The following is a 21602-nucleotide window of genomic DNA, read 5'->3' as shown; positions in this document are numbered from 1 at the left end:
AAGCAAACACGCTTGCGGAAAAAACAGAACTGAGGCTACAGGCGTCGTGCGTCCTACTTATAACATCCGGTGATGTCGGCCCTCTAGGACAGCGTATCGATGTCAGACACAGGATACGAAAGATTTTCCAAAGCAGCACAGCTGTGTTGATTACGGTCATAGATATGGAATACGTCGGAGGACCCAATCCCCTCGAACCCCAGTTCCGTGAGCAGGCGGACGGTCCTCGCTGTTTGGTCGACGGCGAGTTCTCCTGACTTTGCTCGGATGAGCCAATTGTCCAGATAGGGGTAGACGTGGATCCCCTGCAGGCGCAGCTGCAATGCCACCGGTGCCAGGCACTTAGTGAAGACCCTTGGTGCCGATTTCAGACCGAAGGGTAGTGCCTTGAACTGATAGTGCCACCACAAAACGCAGAAACTTTCGATGTCCTTTGTGTATGGGGATGTGGAAGTAGGCATCCTCCAGGTCCAGCGACGACAGGCAGTCTCCTTCCTCCAGTTCCAGTACGTGCTGAAGGGTGACCATCCGGAACTTCTGGGATTTTATGAATTTGTTGAGGCGCCAGAGGTCTAGAATGGCCCGCCAGCCCCTGGTCTTCTTTCGGACGAGGAAGTACCGCAAGTATACTCCGGAGCCCCGGAGCGTCTTTGGGACGAGTTCTATCGTGCCCTTCTTCAGCATTGCTCATACCTCCAGAAGCAGCTGCGGGATGTGGTTTTCCTTCCTGGCCACTGGTGGAAAATGGGGACACTTCTTTTGGAACTCCAGAGTGTGCCCGTGGGCCAGGGCATCCAGCACCCAACGGTCGGTGGAGATGGACTTCCATGTGCCAACGAAGTTTGCCAGGTGGCCTCCCACCAGCGTGCTTGGGCGGGGCCCAACGTCACAGCCGGTTCATTCTTGCTTTGCCGAGGCCTTGCCAGCTTGGGCGCCTTGGCGACGACGACGGTGGCCACCGGCCTTGTTGCAGCCTCTGTAGGCTTCCTGTGATGAAGAGTGGGCTGCCTGGCGGTACGAGGAACTGCCGCCGAATCCTTTGGAGGCACCTTGGGACTTGCCTCCGGAGGTCCGAAAGAACGGCTGTCGCTGATGGAAAGAGCCCAAGGCCCGGGCCGTCTCGTTTTCTGCCTTGATGGCCTGCAGTGACTCGTTCACTGCCTTGCCGAACAGATTGTTCCCGTCGAAGGGCATGTCCAGCACCCTGGTCTGCATGTCTTGACGGAGCCAACTGCACCGGAGAAGGCAAATGCTGTTGCCCATCTGGCAAAAACAGTTGTCGGCGATGTCTGTGGCCACCATGATGGCGTGCTCCGACGCCACCTCACCTTCCTGTAGGATTTCAAGGGTTTCCGCCCGCTTGTCGTCTGGGAGGAAGTCCAGGAGGGGAGCGATCTTAAACCACAACTCCCTGTCGTAGCGGGCCACAGTCGCGAAGGCGTTGGCCGCCTTGATGGTCGTTGCTGCTGATGAGGTGACCAGTTGTCCCATGGCGTCCAGCTTCTTCCCCTCACCATCCGGCGGGGAAGTGGAAGTTGATGCTGTCGCCCCTGCTGATTTCTTCTTGGCCGCCGCGGAGACCACCGAATCCGGGGACGGCAGTGCCCTGAGGCACATAGGCACAGAGTCTGGGACCCGGTACCGGTTCTCGTACTGGTCCCTCTTTGCAGGAGCCATGGATGAGTTCTTTAGAAGGGACAGTCCTTCGTCCCAGATGTCGTACAGTAACGGGACTGAGAGGACGGTCTTCCTCTTGGCCTCCCGTCGTTGGTAGAGGAACCCCTCCTCCTGCTGTTCGGGGCATAGCTGGAACAGCTCCGATGCCCTGGTGATCATGGTGTGAAAGGAGCCAATTTTGTCGGAAGAGGAAGCCCAGGGAGGGGGTGATGGGAGATCCGTTCCATTGTCACCACCGTCGTCCGTGTCTCTGTCTCTTCCCTCGGTGGAGGGGATGGAGGTGAAGGATGGAAGGGTGGGGGAGGATGGACTCTCCTCTGCTTGGGTAGAGGACTCCGACGGTCTGGGTGCCGCTGGATCGTCCTCCGGAGGCAAGGGTAGCCTCGTCCTTATCTCGGTGCACTGGGTTTGCAGTGCCAGCAAAATGTCATCCTGTCTGTAGGAGGTGGCATCGGTTGCGACGGGAGCGCCGGCAGCAGCGTGGTGTCCGATCCTCGTCGATCTGCCGCTATTCGTCGGCTCCACCCTCGCTCTCCACATCCGCCTCGTTGGGATCCTTCCTGCGGACCCTCTCCTCAAACCTCTTGTCCAGGGTTGCCTTGACGATAGACAACTCGTCCTCGGAAAAGGTATCCGAGTCCATTAGGACTACTTCGCACCCCCCTTTCTCATCCTGGGGGGTTTCATGGGGGTCTTTTCGATAGGCTGGAAAGACAATTCCCACTGGGATGGCAGGGAAGCTCTAGGCCTAGAGGTCGTCTCCATTGGGGTCGCCTCTGCAGCCTTCGCCAGGGCCACCACAAATCTCTCAATCGAGGCTGTAGCCGGGTAAATCTGGGCCTTCACGATCTAAGGAGCGTGTGAGGCCATCACCGCAAGGGGGTGGGGGGGTGTCACCGCCTCGTTCCCCCTTGGCTTTCTCTGTCAGGACCTGCCGGGGCTTCTCCCGAAGTTTACCCGGGTTCTCCGACTTCCTTTTCCCCGAGCTGGATCGTTGGCTCGTGGTCGACGACATCGGTGACATCGTGCCGTGCCTGGCAGCCGAGGAGCCCGAACCAACAGCACTCCCGGTGCCCGTGGACTTGCGGTGCTTTGCCTTCGGTTGGACCCCCGTCGCAGGAGTGCCCTCAAAGGTTTTAGAGGACCGCTCAGACGACTTCTCACCCGCTGCTGGGCTCTTCGCCTCCAGCCAGTTAGCGAGTCGGGTACAACTGTCCTTCATGGTCCGGGCGGACATGTCTTGCAGAACGCACAGTCCTCCGCCACGTGCGACTTGTCGGCGTGAAGGCAGTAGAGGCACCGGGAGTGCTCATCTTCCTTGAAGGCGTTCTGTAGTCCACATCCTGGGCAGATCCTAAACAGCTTCGATCCAGTTGGTGTCGAGTCTCCTTTGTCCTGGGCCATCTTCCTGAATCCTCCAAGAAGTGAAATTTGACGGAAAATCGCCCTTTAGGGGCGTAGAATTTTCCAAAACGGATACCTTTTAAACAGAAGATGAAACGGTGGAGCTTGAGGCTCGATTTGACCAACAAATAAAGAGTAAACTCATAGGAAAAACGCAACACGCAGTAAAAGCTCGAGAGCTAAAGCACGAGGACTCCCAACACTTGAACGTGCAGTAAAAATCTGAAGATGACTGCCAGAGGAGGGGCTTAGGTAGAGGGCAGTCACTGGCAAGGGTCAGTATGACCCAGAGACCAGTGATTGATTATTAGTAGAAAGACAGTTAACAAACGAAACTGAAACTGATATTTCTTTTACCGAGGATTCCCAGCCTGACGGGGAATATTCATGAGCCTGTGAATCCATGCCAGACCCCATGCTGGAGAATAGGAGTAATATACACTCCTAGTCCGTTTCACCACTACTGAGACAAGGAAGATGCCTGAAAAGGGTCAGGGATGTCCTGTTAATTGTTTTAATCCGGGTCAGACCAACTACTCACACCTGCAACCTATTGGGAGGCTACAGGTGCTTAAAGGGAGGCCCAAGCACCAGTTCAAGGAGAACCCGCCTGGAGAGAAGGTGGCAGACATGCGGCAATGAGCAGGCTGGAGCAGGACGGGCAGAGAGGACGCTCTGCGCTCCCAGGGAAGGAAGGAGGTGCAGCGACCTGAGTGGGCCGCGAGGGGAGCAAAACCCCAACACTTGCCGGTGTTTCCTTCTCCCAGCTGTAGCTGGGAAACACAGAGAACGCCCGACTGCCGCAAGATGCTGCCCGAAGGTTCTTAGGTAGCGAGCGCTACCCTAACATGTCTGCGCTGCTCGCTACAACTCCCGACGCCTATTCAGGAGTAGAGAGGCAGATGAAGAGCAGTACAAAGCCACCCGACAAAGCCGAGCGGCTCCTGTGAGTACGAGAGAGAGAATACTCATACCAGAGTGCTCTGGGGTGCATGTGAGTGTTGCTGGCAGGTATTAGCATACTTGATCGCAGCCCAATAGTCCAATTGACCTTTTCCAAATTGACAAAATTTCTTCGTTGGTTTTTTTTAGGCATTTCAGTCAATTTTAATTAAATATAGAAGTGGGGTAAGGGAATAGGTTAAGGTGGGGGGAAGTTGGAGGAGTGTGGGGGGTCTCACGCCGCATTTTCAAACAAAACAAATTAGGTCAATTAGGAAAAGGTCAATTTTTTTTCCATTCAAATAGACCTAAACCTTGCTGGGCAGGCGAAAGACGCATAACAATAGAGTTTGGAACCAGAGTGAAGAGAGGAGGAACTGTGAATGAATTACCAAGTGACTTTTGAAATAAGAATGAAGCATAGAAAAGGTGTTAAGTATTAAGGGAAATACCATGGCCAATATTGAACACGAAACTACAGAAAAGATATGAAAAGCATGTAAAAGTGTGGTACAGCTGGAAAACAAATACATGCCATGTTACAAGGAGTTGAAAAGTGTTGCAAGCAATAAGGAACCAAGTGAAAGATGTTATGAACAGTTATGAACTGAATGAGAGGCAGTTGTGATAGACAAGTTGTGGAACTTGAAAGGGCAAAGTGAATGCAAGAACATAGACCATCAATCAAGTTGTATGCAAATTGTGGCACAGCAAAAAGACTACCAATATACAAATACTGATGAAGTCCTAAGTTGCCAGAAAGAGGAAAAGAAACCACAACAGATGGTTAGTGCCGACACTGGGGTTTGGTGAAAAACCTGTGCTAATCAAGAAAGCCTAAAGAGAAACAGAAAGTGCCATGGGTTATGGGTTGTGTGACCTATAATTGGTGGAGCGTGGGGTCCAACAACTGCACCTAGACTGAGTAGCCCCAGGAAGAACCAACAAAAGCCTGAAGACCAAGGCTGTGTGATATAATTGCTTAAGTGGAAAAGAGCATTTTTGTTTCATACAAGTTGAAAGGAGTACCAGTGGAAATTGACAATATTTGTGAAAACCAAGAGACTGGAACCGCTTGGAACTGTGCTGATCTTGGGGAATGGAACCCCGAGTCCTGTTTTGTTTGTGGAACTATTTCAACTTTAGGAAGGGGAAGCTGACCCAATCCCGAGCTGGAAGAAGCTCAGAACATTATTGTGAACACTGTTTCTTGTGGTGCTGTCATTCCTACACATTGAATGTTTCTAAGTGTGAGGGCAAGTATAGGTTTTGGACACAGATAAACTTGAGTTGAACTCACTGAAACAGACGATCCGTAGTTTTAGATAGGGAAATTCCACCTTAGCGTAGGGCAAGATAAACCTTAATCAATCCGGACATATGAAATAGAATTCCTTTTGTTCAAAAATGGAATCTGTTGTCTGTCTTGCTTCATGATGCCTTCACAACTAACAGAGCTATATATGGGGGAGGGTCGTTAATCAACATAATACAAGAAGTGGGCTCTGTGGCGGCACTACTGATAGCTAAGCATTATGTCTCCCTTCAGGTCAATCAATTCAACATAACGCCATGGGTAGCTGAAGTGAGATTACGTATTTTATGGCATCACAAGAATTGACTTCACAGGAAGTGACATTACATGACCTTTGACACCCCCAATGACATCACAGTAAGTGATGTCAGACAAACTGTCACAGATGGTTCAAAGGAAGCCCCAACTTCCAGAGATGATTTGATTATTTAATGCACGTTTAGTAGGGAGTGAGGGCTGTACCTCTTGCTATAACCAACTGGTAACGTTCTTCGATGAGGCATACATGGGAGGACACAATCCATTCGAAGAACAAGTTACTGACCAACTGGTAACGTTCTTTCGACTCGATGTTCCTGCCACATATCTCGCCAGCTTTGCTGCTTCGGAAAAAAATAATTCTCGGCAGAGGGCGCTGTGCACGAGGTTGTGGCATCTATGTCCCTCGACGGTCTCTGTAGCGTGTCAAAGTCACCAGCAGTATAAGTAGCTTGTGCCGTGCCCGTTAGCTTCAGTTCCGTTTTTTTGTATAATCAACTAATCATTCAGTCGTGGCCAAGACTGTAAGCTCTTCGTGAAACGCAAAGTATAAATCACGTAAATTGTACAGTGGGGTAGGATGGGAGGGGCGATGAGGAATACGTGGGAGGAACATCCAGTCGAAAGAAAGTTAACAGTTGGTAAGTAACTTTCTTTGAATGGAATGTGTCCTCCCACGTATACCTCATCTATGATACACTCCCATAGCAGTGATAATTTAGGAGATGGGAGTACTATTTAGTTTTATCATGTATAGAAGAAGTACAGCTTTTGGAAACAATCCCTCATGGGAAGAAGAGGCGTCTAAGCAGTAATGCTTAACAAAAGTGTGTATTGATGCCCACGTTGCAGCTCAATAGATATCAACTACAGGACTCGGAAGTTGCCATACCCCTCGTGGAAAGGGCACGAAGCCCTTCTGGCGGGTCTTTCCCGACTAACCTGTAACGCTCCACAATAGCCAAAGTAATCCAGCGGGATATAGTATGTTTAGTCACTGCTAGTCCCAGTTAATGACCGTTATAATAATGGCGCAATTTTGACATTCTTGCTATATAAAAACTCAGAGCCCTTTTTGGGTCCAGTCTGTGTAATCTCTCCTCTTCTTTACCCAAGTGAGGAGGAGGGTAGAAGGTTGGGAGTGTTTATTTTTTGTAACAAGTGAAAATCAGAAACTACTTTCGGCAAGAAAGAAGGTTTAACTCTAACCACTGTGCTTGTGAAAGGTAGTATACAGAGGATTGCATGAGAGAACTTGTAACTCACTAACCCTGCGGGCTGATGTTAAAGCCACAAGAAGGGCAGTTTTAAGTGTCAAAAGCCTTAAAGGACAGGAATGTAAAGGCTCAAAGGGTATACAAGTTAGGAATTTCAACACAAGATTCAAATCCCAAGCAGGTACCTGAAATGGTAATGGAGGATACACGTTTGTGAGCCCTGCACAAATTGGATAATCAATGGAATCTTGAAATAGGAAACCTCTTCCGAGGAGCGCTTAAAAATGGAAAGCGCTGCCAGGTATCCCTTTATTGTTCCAACCTGGAGCCCCAGATTGGCCAAATGTAACACAAAATATAGCACCATAGGAATGCCACATTGAAAAGAGTCCACAATCTTATCCTTGCACCAGTTACTTTATTCCAACAACACCGGTACAAGGATTTAGTTGCTAGCCTTCTGGCTGAAAGCAAAATCTCCATTACGTCGTCCAGGATGTCCCAATCCTTATGTCGCAACCTCTCAGAAACCATGCTTGAAGGTTGAGTGTCTTGACCTCTGGATGGAGAACTCGACCTTCCTCTTGCGAGAGAAGATCCTCTCTTTGGGGAAGACTTCTTGGAGGGCAGATGGACGTGTCCAGAAGGTGCGGTACCACGTCCTCATGGCCCAATTCGGGGCAATTAGGATCATGTGTTTCTCAAACTTTCTCAACCTACTGATTATGTGAGGAATCACGGGGACTGGAAGAAACGCGTGCAGAAGTGGAAACTCCCAGCCCACCACAAACGCATCTCCTAGAACTCCTCTCGGAGGAAATTCCCTTGAGCAGTACAGTTCGCACTTCCGGTTGGCACTGGTCACAAACAGATTCAGTTGAGGGGTTCCACCAAAGGGTGAAGATCTTTTGAAGGCCTTCCTGAGCTAGTTCCCACTCGTGGGAGACTGTGCTCTGCCTGCTGAGAGCATCTGCAGCTGTGTTGTGCTCTCTGGCTAGGTGAACAGCCGACAGATTCCTTCTTGTATTGCCCAGAATCAGAACTGCATTGCTTCTCCGCACAGCGATAGTGACCCTACGCCTCCTCTCTTGTTGATGTAGTACATGGCCACTGTGTTGTCCGTCATTATTAGGACATTCTTTCCCCATACAGAGGGCAGTAAGGACTTCAGCACTAGTCTGATTGCCCTGAGCTCCAAACGGTTGTTGTGTAGTTTGGACTCCGATGGAGACCAATGACCGCTGATTGTCAGATAGTTGGTGTGGGCCCCCTACCCCGTGAGTGAGGCGTCCATCAATACTGTTATCTCTGGCCATGGTTGCCAAAAAGATTCTCCTTTGAGGATATTGTCATTGCAAGCCCACCATGGAAGGTCCTGAGCAACTTTGCTTGGAACATGCAGAAGATCCGACATATTCTCTGAGAATTGGGACCACTGAGTCCTGCGGGCTCATTGAAGGGATCTCATCCTCAATCGGGCCTCTGGCACCAGAAAAATGCAGCATGCCATGAGACTGAGCAACCTCAGAAAATCGAAGCCCGGCAGATGCTGAGCATTCTGGAACTTTGTTACCATCGGCAGAATGTGATGAGCTCTCACCTCGGGAGGCGATGCTTTCCCTGAGGAAGTATCCAGGACTGCTCCAAAAAATTGGAGTCTTTGGAATGGTACCATATGGCACTTCTTGTAATTGAGGGAGAAGCCCAGTCTGTGTAGGGAGTGGCAGGTGATTGATAGAGGTTCCTGAGCTTGTTCGGGGGAAAGAGGCCTGATCAACCAATCGTCCAGATAGGGTAGACGTGAATCTCCCCTCTCCCGAGACTCGCTGCCACAACCGCCATCAATTTGGTGAAAACCCTTGGGGCGTAGGTCGGCCTGAATGGCAGAACTCAAAAGTGAGAACCGCCAACCGCAAACCTCAGTTAATTTCTGTGCTTGAGATGGATTGGCACATGAAAATAAGCATCCTGAAAATCCAATGATACCAACCAGTCTTGGAGGTGGAGAGCCTGAAGGATCTGAGAAAGGGTTACCATCTTGAACTTGTCCTTCTTGAGGACCTTGTTCAGGTTTCTTAAGTCCAAGATGGGTCTCAGTCCTCCATGCTTCTTTGGGATGAGAAAGTAAGGGGAGTACCAACCCTTGTTCCTCTCCGCTACAGGTACATGTTCTATTCCACCTTTCTCTAGCAGGGTTAACATTTCCTGCACAAGGAGCGGATCTGGAATTTTGACAAAGTTGGTTCCTGGTGGATGGTCCTGATGCTTTTTTAGGAATGGAAAGCAGTAACCTTGAGCTACTGAGCTACTGTTTCCAGTGCCCAAGCATCTGAAGTAAAGCCCTGCCATTCGTTCAGATGCTGAGATTTTCTGCCTCCCACCAGGGTCTTGTGTGACAAGGTCTCAGGGTGATTTAGAGGCGGCTGCAGGAGCGGCTGAGGGAAAAGATGCCGCCGCTGAGGCTGATTTTGCACCTCTTCCTCTTCCACCACGAGGGAACTTTCTGTACAGCCTGTCCTTTTTCTCTACCAACTGAGGAGTAGTATCGAAAAGAACAACCTCTCCAGGAAGATGAGCCCGAATAAGGTTTTTGAGGCTGTCGCATAGAGGTGCTAAGGGACTTAGCTGCCGCTTAGGAGGTCTGCAGTTTCTCTAAGCTCTCATCAGCTTTACTGCCAAACTGCCTTGAGCCGTCAAAAGGCATGTTGAGTAGCCTGGCCTGCACGTCCAGTGCAAAACCAGACTTCCTCAACCACGCAAATCTGCGCAATACTGTGCTTGAAGCCATGGATCTGCTGATGCGGTCAGCAGTATCCAGTCCTGATTGGAGACACTATCCCATTGCCTCCTTGCCTGCTTGAACAATATCCAGAAAGCCTTCCCTTTCTTCGCCTTCTGGAATATGTTCAGCCACCGCCGTAACAATCCCACAGGGTAGGGGTGAACCTGGCCAGGGAACAGGTAACATTAGCGGACCTAAGGGCCATACTGCCTGAGGTAAACACCTTGCAAGTCCAAGCGTCCACTTTTTTATCATCTCTATCCGGGGGGATAAGCTGACTGTCTTGTGGAAGTTGCAGCTTGGACCACTAGACTCAGGCATATGGTGCTTGCTAAGATAATCAGGGTCACAGCCTGATGGTGTACACTTTCTGGTAACATTTCAATGAACTGCTGCCCCAGATTAAGGAGCCTCCCAGTTTGCTACCACTGTTCTTTGAAGAGCCCTATGAAAAGGAAGAACGGGTCTTTTTGGGGGCCCTAGTCCAGGATATCGGTCAGGTCATTCTGTTCGAAGGTTGGTGAGGATCTACCCCAACCCATATAGTCAGCCACCCTGTTCATCAGGTTCCTGTAGCCCGAGTCTGCATGTTCTGCAGGATCAGGTTTAACAAAATGTAACTCTGGTGACGTATCAAGGCCACTGGCAGAGTGAAGGGTGCCACAAAGATCTCTCATCTTTGACTCAGGGTCAATTAATTCCTCTGGTACATCTCTAATATCACATTTTACTCCCAATGGAGAAATATCTTCCTCTGAGGCACTTTCCTCATCAAAAAGAGGACATAAGACTTTTAAAAAAGTCTAATTTCGGTAAAGGTGTGTACCTTTTTTCTTGCTCTTGAATTTGCCTAAAGGGAATCGAAGGAATCTTCAAGGCGTTGATGACGTCTTCGATAACGGAGTTAATGTCTCTTTTGGCTTCTCCATCGAAGCAATGGGCGCCGACGGGCTCGTCTAATGCTTTGACAGTTTATGCTTGTTAGCTGGTGTTGGAGAATCACTCGATTCTCGAGGAACCTTTGACGTTTTAACATTGGTTCGAGAATGTCGAGTTTACGCCTTACTACTGATCTTCGCCGAAGTAGTTTCTGACCTTCCTGCATCGTCCAAAGGAGCGATCGGGGTCTGGCTCTTTCAAGGTTTCTTTGAGGGGGTCACGCTGCATTCTCAAAGACCTTCATTGTGTGCACTCTAAATTCTTCCCATTTTCTAGGGGAATCCGACCTAGTCGGACATCATACAACCTCAGTAGAGGTATCTGACAAAGGAGATTATCTAGGTCTCCTCTTCGCCTTCTTGGAACTTTTTGAATTGCACTCAATACACTTTTTAAACCCCGTTTTAGGAGTGAAAGGGGTCGAAGATGATGACATTTTCGTGAGGAAAATACGAAGTGCACCATTAACTCGATTGAGAAGCTATCTGAAACACAGAACTGAAGCCAACGGCATGGCACGAGCTACTTATACTGCTGGTGACGTCGACACGCTACGGAGACCGTCGAGGGACATAGACGCCATGACCTCGTGCACAGTGCCCTTTTTTTTCTGAAGCAGCGAAGCTGGCGAGATACGACTATCATAGATGAGGAATACGTGGGAGGACACAATCCATTCGAAACAGTGATTTTCACTCCAACCTAGGCTTCCCAATTCCCCAGGATAGGATATGCCAAATATTGACCCATTCTATCTAATTTCTAGCCTATCTTCTTGGGATTATCAGAAGAGGGGATTACCAACTTTCTTTATTCGATAGCTACTGGTCTTAAAGAGGTATGGCCTGCCCCTGTAGGAAGCCAGTCTGTACTGTTGTGGGATGACTAACAGGACAAACCAGCTGGCATTGCAGAGAGGACCAGACAGGAGGCAAACCCCCACAAAAGAAAAATCCTCCTGGAAGTAGTCAGATATGTCATCTGACGGTGGGCAGAGAAGTTCCAGGGCGGGAGGAGAACAGCTGACTGCCGAGAGGACAGGATTAGGAGAGGCACAGGGCTAGACGGGAAAGTCAGACGGACAGGACTCAGGAAGGAGGAATGAGAACAGAGAACAGGAAAACAAAGCAGAAACTGCAAACAGAGCCTCAATCCTGAAGATTCACAAATCTTAAGAGTTGAGACGCGGTACGATTTGAAGCCGGGCTGCTGATAGACAACAACAAGCACCATGGAGCATGATGGAGCGATGGTTGCCATTTTGAAAATGACTAGACTGCTGCTGCTCCTCTAGAGCAACAAAGCAGCTTCGATTGCAGCCATAGAAAGCCATCTGCACTGTACATTCTGACAGGGATCACCTAAAGTCAGTAGACTTTTCTATAGAGACTCCCCTCAAGTTGTCTAGACTCTTATCAGTTAGTAGCTACCGGAGGATATGAGGATGTGCCCTCAGATACTCCACCCCACCCCACTTGCTCTTAATTCCTTTCCTCGCCTTGATATTTCTCTCCTTACCTTTACATGCTACTTTCCTCCTCCATTCTCCATCCTCCTTCAAGTCTTCTATGATCTGCGTCTTACTCCTCTGTTCCTCCGATGTCTCACACACCTATTACCTGCCTCCTCCCTTCAATGTTACTGCCCCTTCCTCTCACACTACTACTCCCTATTACTCCCACCTTCACACTGCTAGTCTCACCTCCACCTTCTCCCACAATCACTTTCAACTCTCATAATCGGCTCCATATTCATTCCCTACACTCCCTCCGCTAGTCTCACACGCAGTCACAAAGTAGTACCATATGCACTCACCAATCAATACCTCACCTACACTAGCATTCAAATCTCAGTATTTGTCCTGCCTCCTACTAGTCTCTTGGTCTGCCACCTTCTCCTCCAACCTCAACCAAAAAACCCACAAATTGCCAATTCCTGGATTTTCATATAACCCCATCCTATCCTCTCTTCTAGTTGGTTGTCTGGCCCTGGCAAATCTGGACACATCTTCCCCGCCCGGGTGGTGTTCCATACAAAAAAAGAATATAGCATTTTAAGCCCTGCCACTTTTCCCTGTGCATGTTTGCCACAGAACAACGTCGGTCTGGCTTGTACAGTGTCCGGGTTTGTGGTGGGGAGAAGGGAGGGGGCGATATTTGGTCCTAGTGGGTACTTGGTGCCTACTTTAAGTATCTGGTGGTCTAGGGATTCCTCCAAATTTTTGCTGCCGCTCCCTTGAGTACTGGGGAATGGTGCGCAACACATCTACATCTACAACACGTCTACAACAAGTAGGCTCTACTGTGGCTTCCACTCTCTCTCCCTCCCTCCCTCCCTCGTTTTTGCCGGATTGTCGCTGCAAAGTGTAATGCATGGGGCACAGTCGAGTTGTGCTTCTTCTGTTGGTATCTCACTGCAGTATTGTTTTTAGTCACAAGCATGTGCAATCAGAGGCACAGGGTGATGCATGATGTGGGTACTGCCCATGCATAGAAAAAGGCACTTTGGGCGTGCACTGGAATTTGGGCCCTCTCAATTCACAACGTCCCCCTCTGGGGTAGGAATGGCTCTGGCTTACAGCCTGGTAGGCTTCCCAGCTCAGGCTGAAAGCGGTTGACATATCCTCTTGACAAGGTCAGGTTACTGGCACTAGTGACATACCAGAAAGCAACACTGCAACAGTAAAAAAAAAAAAAAAGAATTACAATAAGGAGGCAATTAAACAAATATCAAATAGTACTAAGGCGGCCAAAAGGGTATTTTAATCAATCATATACTAACTATGGGGCTGCCTTGATATCTAATCAGCCCACCCATGATTTGTTGAAAGCACATGTTAGGGAGATTTATAATTTGTATGCTTCATCCCTCTCCTAGTGAGGCCCCCAGCACTTTTTGCTGGACTTGGAGCCTTTTTCCACTCATTCATTCTTATGGGCTCTGTCTTTTGGAACTCTATTCTTTGTATTTTACCTGTACTATGGAGTCAATTTTCTCCATAACTGGCAAAGGCATCTGTATTTTACTATTGCATTACACAGCTCCTTATGGGCAGTGTTGCTGGGGACCCTTAGGGTTCTCCCTTGAGATGCTTTTTCTTTATCATCTTTATTTAATAATTTCAAACAAACTTATGCAAGAATACCACAATGCACAACTTGAATAGTACAATTGAGATATTATGCATTTTTAACACTCAACTATTAAACATTGTATTTGCCCCATAAAATTAGTTATAAATTAAACATCCCCCACTTTCAATAGGACAACAATCATCTTTCCTAAATAACGCCAAAATAATCATAAAAAATACCTTTATCCACTTGGACAAGAACACAAAAACATTTACACAAACCATATCACTTCATTTCTTGGCTGCTTAAACAAATATATTACTTAATCTGAAGCTCCATTAGCATATACATCATTAAAGGGCATCCAAAGAGCCCAATATTTGCCCTCCCTACCGAGTCTCTGAAACATGACATGCTCAAAATCAGATAGTATCAAAGTATCATTAATCCACCCCTGGATGCTTTTTCTTTATCATAGAGTTACTACAGTTCTTAACGATAGATACTTAGTATCTCCCCTAAAACTTTATAGTCTGAGAAATTGGCACATACCATTTTATGTGGAGTGCCAAAGGGATACCTAGTATCCCCTTCCTCTGCTCGTGTTACTCTTTAGTCACATAGACAATCTCCTAGTTATGGCTGGTGGCAGGGCACGTGTTCTACCAACTGTTATTGTTCTACCGCAGGCTATATCCTTAGCCTCGGTAGTGCACAATAGGGGCACACAAGTACTAACATGGGGCCTTCCTTCTTATTTCGCCATTACTAGAGAGGTTGTTCTTTGTTAGCCCTTTATCTACCATTATGGGAGGGGAGGCCGATGTGTGTGTTTTGCCTTTGGCTGGAACCCTTAGGTGTCCGCGCCTAGGCTGCATAGTGTCTGGGCAGGCAGGGAGTGTGGGGAGGGGGGAGTTTTCCACCCCCCTGTCCGTTGTCAGAGTGCCTGAATAATCAGCTCACACTGAAGGTCTAGCTGTACTGATTGGACAGCCAAACGCCCCTTTCTGTAAATTGCTGAGAGAGATTGCAGAGGAATGTGTGCTGGAACTGTATAAAAGGTGAGGCTCCTGGAGTGAAATAGAAGTCGACCACTGGAAGTGTTACGCTCACCTGGCTCCCACAGGGGCGTCGATCTGAACTGGACAGCTGCGGTCTCCACCAATGTGACGCGTAGTGCAGAGATGACAGACTGGACTGGCCCACCTAGCTTCGTTTGCTTGGCCCGTAGGAGTATTCTTCTGCAAATGGAGAAAGGGAATTAACCACCCGTGGAGTTGAGTGTTAACCCTCCCACCCCCGCTGTTCTCCCCACTGATCACCTTTAATGTCCCTCTTTTAGTCTCACCTGATGGTTTGGAAAGATGAGCTCTCCATCCTCCATTGAGCGCAGGGGCGCGTAGATAACCAGTTGCTTCACTGGTTTGAAGGAATTGGTGAGTTCCAGAACAATATGGACTGTGAGATTTCTGGCGAGACGCGTAAGTATATAGTTCGTAAGAGTTCAAATGTCTGACTTTCACTCTTGTCCGATTCCTTGCAGGTTGCAGCTTGACCCTAGCGAAGAGTTCCTCGTGGCAACCGGTAACATTCAGGTAAGGATTTGTATTATCCAACAAGAGTTCGATAAAATAACATCAGTATGTAACCTGTTGCTTTCTCCCTTATTCAGGTGCTGAAAGAAATTATGAGGTCTCGGGGAATAATGCCTCCGGCGGTACAATTAGGTAAGTCTATTGTGATGAGAAGGATTCCCCTTGTTTGTCCCTTTGTTTCACCTTGCTGTCCTTTTGTTCCCTTAGGGGCCGGGGTGCGGCGAAGATGCGGTGGAGGCTGTGCCGACCCGTGAAGAGGAATAGTACCCCCGGCGGTAAAATCAGTTAAGTCTATGGGGGGTAACTAATATTGCCTCCGTTTATTCTCTTGGCTCACCTTGCTGTTCGTGTGTTCCCCTTAGGTGCCGGAGTGCGGCGGGAACATGCAGAAGGATGCAGTGGATAGTGACGATGCTGCGAAGGCCGGTGAGTTCAGCGCGGCGCTGCAGCAGGCGAGGCGACGCGCATAAAATAACTGCTTTCTTCCAGCTCGAAGGCGTGGTGGATCGGGAATTCAGGTAAGGATTAAAGGTATTGCTCTTGTTCTAACCTTTTCTCCTTCTTTCTCCCTCTTTCTAGGAGCTCCAGAATCGAGGCGGGCGTGGCAGAAGACTGGATGCAGACTTGCAGACACGGTGAGCGTTACGCTGCTGGATGCAGAATAATGCGAAGCGTGTGCTGCTCTTCGGGAGTGGTTTAAATAGCATCCAAAGTAGTCCCAGGTAAGTATTCCTCCTCGACCCCACCCAAGTAAATAAATAGTCCCTACGTAAAGTAGTCCCTTCCAAGCCTCTTTTGGCTTGGAGCTCTTGCAGCATGGTCTGCATCAGGTAAGTTTTAATCTATGAGCCTGGCGCCTATGGTGCCATGACTGACTCTCCATATGAGCCTGGCGCCATAGACGCCAGGACTGCACCCAAATAGCCCCTAGCAGGGGTTGTTGGGCTTGCTTGGAATAACTTGATGCCTGCTTCCGGGGTTGCTGGACTTGATCCGGATCCCTGGGGGTAGGCATCATGACAGGAAGCTGAAGAAACCGAAGATGACCAGAGATGCCTGTAGACCCTTTGCAACACTGTGAAGCCACAACTGCTGTCCTGATCCCATTTTCTGTGCGACAGAGGAGCTCCTACGAGGACAACTCCTTCCCTTTGACTGGTGGGAACAACCAGTCCTGAGACAAACTATTATTTGAGCCATCTCCCAAGTTCCTGTGAGTTTCCAGAGCTGCAGAACCCCAATACCAAGAGACCTGATGCCCATATCGAGTGCATCGTCATGGAAAGGCTGAATCCGTCCAAATCTTTGCTGAGCCCTCCAGGGCACACCGGAGATCCGATCCAACTTGCCCAGACCCCCTCATCAGAGTGCAGGACTGCAGGAAGTGAAGAAGATTGACCGGGCTAAACCTTTGTTGGTGCTGCAAAAAAGGCACCAAAACTGCAGAGTGACCAGAGAAGTTGATGAAAGCCATGCCTGGAGGTCCTCCCTTGAGGCTGCTGCTGAGAGATCCCACCCATTGCCCCGACTTTCGTCATCAGACCAAGGTATCTTGAGGTCAGGTCCAGAGCTGCAACATCGCAGATCATCCACCACAACTGTTTTCTTCAAACCTAAGGTACTGTGGGGAAAAAGGTATTGCTTACCTTACTCCAGAAAGTTTTTACTGCGCATTGGGGTGCATGTAGAGGTGTCCAGGGCAACCCTCTCCTACCTCCAACTCAAGCCGCTGTTTGTGTCCCTTTAGCGAGTCCTTTCTCAAGGTCTCCAACATTGGTTAAATCTTCTTGTCTCTTCTTCCTGGAGACTAGAAAGTATCCACAGGAACATTTGACTTCTGCTGCTTTTCAAGATTTTATGCCTCTCTGAACTGCCTTCTAGCTAGGGTTGCGTTTTGGACTGTCAAAGATTTGCTGTGCAGGGAAACTGCCTATAGAACCTGTTCTGCTAGAATAACACTAACCAACAGTTTTTCTTCCTAAAAAAAAACATCTTATATGTGTATGCAGACTAAATACAATTACTGTATTACTTTTTGTGTGCGCGTTACTACCGATAGAACCGTCAAACTCCTGTAATAATTGTATGCGTTCAACAACTACCAACTAAGAAGTGACCCTTTGAAAGTATTGAAAAGTATACCTGTGCGTGTTGGTTTACTCTGTTAAGTATCTAACAGTGACTCTTGTGTAAATAGAATAAATCTATATTTTAATATAAATGTATGTTTAAGTGTTTCTTAGTAATACAATTCTGGGTTCAGTGTTCTTACCCACATCTCACATTTTCCTCTTAAGATAAGCCCGACTGCCATGCCACTCTACCAAGGTCTCTGAGCAGTACAGACTGATGCTAAGGGTTGGGATCTACAAACCACTGGGATAGCTTACTAAAGACTCACCGCCAAGTGGGACTTTAGGAATACTCCACTAACAGCACACCAAGCAGAACCACTATAGACCAGGAGCTCTTCTTTCCTATGATAGTACAGCCTCAAATGGCCAGATATTGACATCAGATGTATTTTAAAGCCTCACGTGATAGGTATAGTCATGATGTGCTAAATTATATGATATGATATTTATAGCGCACTTAATACCCAGAGGTTTCTAAGCACGGACCCGGGGGATTGAACCTGTGTTGCTCCACGTCGTCTTGCTTCCAAGGGGAGCGCGTTGCCCCGAGCTATCCTCTCGTGCCAGGTACTGCTAAGCGCAGCCTCATATAACCCAGCAGTGCCGTGTTATACCAGGTTAAACCTCATACAACGTGTTATGTCAAGTCATCAAATGCAAGATACAGCCTCACAAGCCCAAGTGCTGTGATGATATACAAAGTGCTAAGCCTCAATAATCCAAGTAATACAATGTTATGCCCTGTAAAGCTTGATATGCTAGATACATGATTCATTGTGCTCGTTTTATATAGAGCACATTATACTGAGTCACTTATAAGTAATCTCAATTTCAGAAGTTAAGGACAAATAGGCCCTATGAGGTAACGATTTTCTGAGGATTACGCATATAGGCCAAGGTGATGAGTCCGGATTTGTGCTCAGGTGACACTGTTCATGGTCTCCAATTTCCACAGTATACTACATCTCCTAATAGCTCATCTTTTTAAACAAACACAGATTTCTGCATTGTGTTTTTTCATGGCCATAACCAGCTGCTTGTGCTCAATAAAGCAGATGTGCAAAGCAACAAACCAAATTCCAACTCAATCTGAAAATATAAAAAGTCTGCATCGAAAACTGTTGGGTAAAACAAGTATGATTTATGGTGACCAGATGCAGGAGGAACACAGTTAGAAGCAAGTGCTTAATTCACTGAGTATACAATGAAGTGTCAAACATAAGACATCAAATGCTCAAGTTAAGCAAACTGCAAACACAGAGATCACACAAACACTAACAAACACACTGTAAAGAGAGAAATACTGCTCTCTACACAATCATTCTGAAGATGTCCCATAAGTGCTATTGTGGAAAAAGATCCGTTTCCTTATGCTTATTGATAAAAAAGCTCATACGGGGGCTCCAGCTTTACAAGCAGGCAAACGTTTCAAAAGGTGAATGGAACAACGCACAACTTAGGTGTCAAAATCAATCATTTGCTTTGTGCCAACAGTATTTTTCATTGAGCAAAAAACTTACTGTGGCATCCAAGTGTATCAAATAGATTTCCTGTGATAGAAGCTTGTACATCTAGCAGCCCCTAATTGATGGTGATGCCTTCTCACCTGCCTGTAACCCAGAGAAAGAGGAAGCCATCGTCCTGAAGCACCGGAATCTGCAGCTTCCTCATCTCTTCGTCAGTCAGTGTGCCATAGGGCAACTCCATGTGGATGTCCCACGGTGGGTCAGCCATCACCACTGCAAACTTGCCCAGGATGCTCGCGTCTAGGTAACGGATGTCACAGCGTATCCACTGAGGAAAAAAATAATAATTGTTAGACCACCCCATACTGTATCTCTATCCAATCAAGAGCCATCAAATGCACATGACTCTAGCCTGTGCAACTATGTAGTGAGCTTCAGAGCACGTATCAGAATGCCACAAACCAGGTGATGTGAGGCCTGGGGCCAACTTGCATTCCTCGTATAAGCCCTCACCCCCAGTGCAATAACACAAATGGGTGGGGAAGGGCTCATCACATTGCAGCCTTAGAAGATTGTATACCTTTAAGGGAATTAACCAGGAGTGATCCTGTGGAGCCCGGCAAGAGGGCCATGAACGACAACAGAAATTTGAAAATGTGAACAGTTAACCAGTCACCTCGTAAGGCCCCATACATCCACCCAAAACTTGTTATTCTAAGCGATTCCGCACCCGAAGGGAGGAGGGCAGAGTTGGAGGGGTCAGTGTGTGCCAAGCTGAGAGAAGACCGCCCTTGCGGACGGACTAACCAACCACAAGTCCCTTACCAAAAGTGCAAGCCATTGTCGGAGGCAGGAACATCAGCCAATCCCCAGGCAGCTGTAAGGGAGACACACCTGAGCATCTATAGGCCATATAAAAGCTGGAATGCAAGGAATCACCACACTTTAAAAGGAAGGAAAAACAAAAGAGGTGACGGCTGGAAGGTTTAGAATTAATCTTAACCTCTGGCATTGCACCCTCCAGACCATTGCACTTCGCCTGCCAAGCCATTACAAAACGGGAAAAGACCATATGCAAATCAAGCTTGGTCTCACTCCCAAAGGGGCAGTCCAGTCCGAATTGCTTGGTCACATCCCTTCTGCACGAGACCAGAAGCATCCCCAGATATATTTTGGCCTTGTTGGGCCTCATCAGTGAGGAGTAGCTTGGGTCTCTAAGCCAGCAGGCACTAGACCCACATCTGGACATACCCGTCCCTCTCGGGGTGACTAAAGCAAAACAAAAGAGTTTATGGATGGAAGGTTTAGAATTCACCTTAACATCTGGCATTGCTCTGGGCAAGCCTCCAGACCATTGTTCGGCAAAGAATGATCGACTGGAGGGTTGCCCAGAGCAATGCCAGAGGTTAAGATTAATTCTAAACCTTCCAGCCATCACCTCTTGTTTTGCTGCTATAAAAGGATGTGCCTGTGGCAGAAGGCTGTTGGATTCCAGGGAAGCAGTTCATCCGAAGACAATGGGCAAAACGTGCAGAAGGAGCTGGAGATGGACATGAAGCCAGAGCTGATATTGTTAGAAAAGATTCCTCTTTACTGAACCTTTCCTTGCATTTCGAAGGACCTCCAAACTATTTGCTTTTATTTTTGCATCTGACATGCTCTTTTTACAGTGCAGTGAGGCCTTAAGCTTCGCTACACTGTCTTTTACTCATCTGTTATGGGGAAACCGACATGTCCTTCATGATGTTAGTACTAGGAAACATTGTTTCCCTTAGTCTAGTCACTTTTTTCTTCTTTTAGTAATTTCTTACCACTTGTGATAACTTTTTTTTATCATTGTACAATGCATCTTACAATGCAGTACAATGGGGTACACTTTTGTTTTGCCCTAGACTAACACTCAAAGGATTTTTGGTTACTCCAAGTCTGCTAATTGGACAGGCTGGTGGCACCAGTGACTTTTTACCATTTTTTTAATGCATTTTGTTTTAGCCTTACTGCGTTAGCGCATTTGGCTACTAACTGTGGCTAGTGGTCAAACATGGCCATCCCACAAGGTTTTACGACAGTCCTTTGGCCATCTTGTCTTTTAGCCTTCTTCCTGGCCTGTGAGGCCAGGAACATCCTTATATGGACTTCCAGTGCCCAGGAAAGCAGAGGCCTTTGGAAGGCTACGGGAGGGCTATGGGTATTTGCTGCCAGGAAGTGGGTTGGGAATGTCTGGTCCCAATCCACAAACCTGTGCCAGTATGTTTGAGTAGCAGGCAATAGTTTTGCCACCAGTGGTCCTGATTTGACTACTGATTGGGTGTGTGTTTGGGTCAGACCTGTCATTGGCTAGTGGCAGTTTCAGCTCTTACCTGGCTTTTAGGATAGGAAGAGGACCCCTGCACCCACTCTAGACAGATCCTGCAAGTAAATTAAGGATTCAAGACTTCTGTCCAGTTGCAACACCCGCAAGGAAACCGGAGACCCGTTGGAAGGCCTGGCAACCAACTTCTGCTGCTGTCCGGGGAGAGCCCCGTCTTGGAGGTGATCTTCAGTAGTCCTGCGAAGGAGCTGCAACCCTTTGAGTGGAGAGCACATCCATTCTCGACATCAGCTCAGAGTCCTACAAAGAAGAGCCTTCGGAAGTGCCCCAGGATCGTGTGGCTGACCAGCTCTGAGTTTGGGGTACCTGTCTACCGGGCTACCATGCTCAGACGTTGTGGTCCCGAGTTGAGGCCAGGAACTTGGAGGATCTTCAGCTTGTGCAACAAGACTTACCTCTGCAACAACTTGTGGTCCTAGCATCAAGG

General features: G+C 48.0%; 1 protein-coding gene across 2 annotated transcripts in view; it reads right to left on the bottom strand.

Moving 5' to 3' along the window:
• The window catches only part of METTL3 (methyltransferase 3, N6-adenosine-methyltransferase complex catalytic subunit), a 643525-nt gene that overhangs the window by 255489 nt on the left and 366434 nt on the right, over positions 1-21602 (bottom strand). For both annotated transcript variants that reach the window (XM_069633887.1, XM_069633888.1), the window contains exon 6: positions 18945-19132. In XM_069633887.1, coding sequence (XP_069489988.1) covers positions 18945-19132 — 188 coding nt within the window. The remainder of the gene's footprint in view (positions 1-18944; positions 19133-21602) is intronic.

Source organism: Ambystoma mexicanum, chromosome 13 (genome assembly GCF_040938575.1).
Source record: "Ambystoma mexicanum isolate Mex_15411 chromosome 13, UKY_AmexF1_1, whole genome shotgun sequence".
Classification (NCBI taxonomy): domain Eukaryota; kingdom Metazoa; phylum Chordata; class Amphibia; order Caudata; family Ambystomatidae; genus Ambystoma; species Ambystoma mexicanum.
This window is presented reverse-complemented; position numbering and strand designations above follow the sequence as displayed.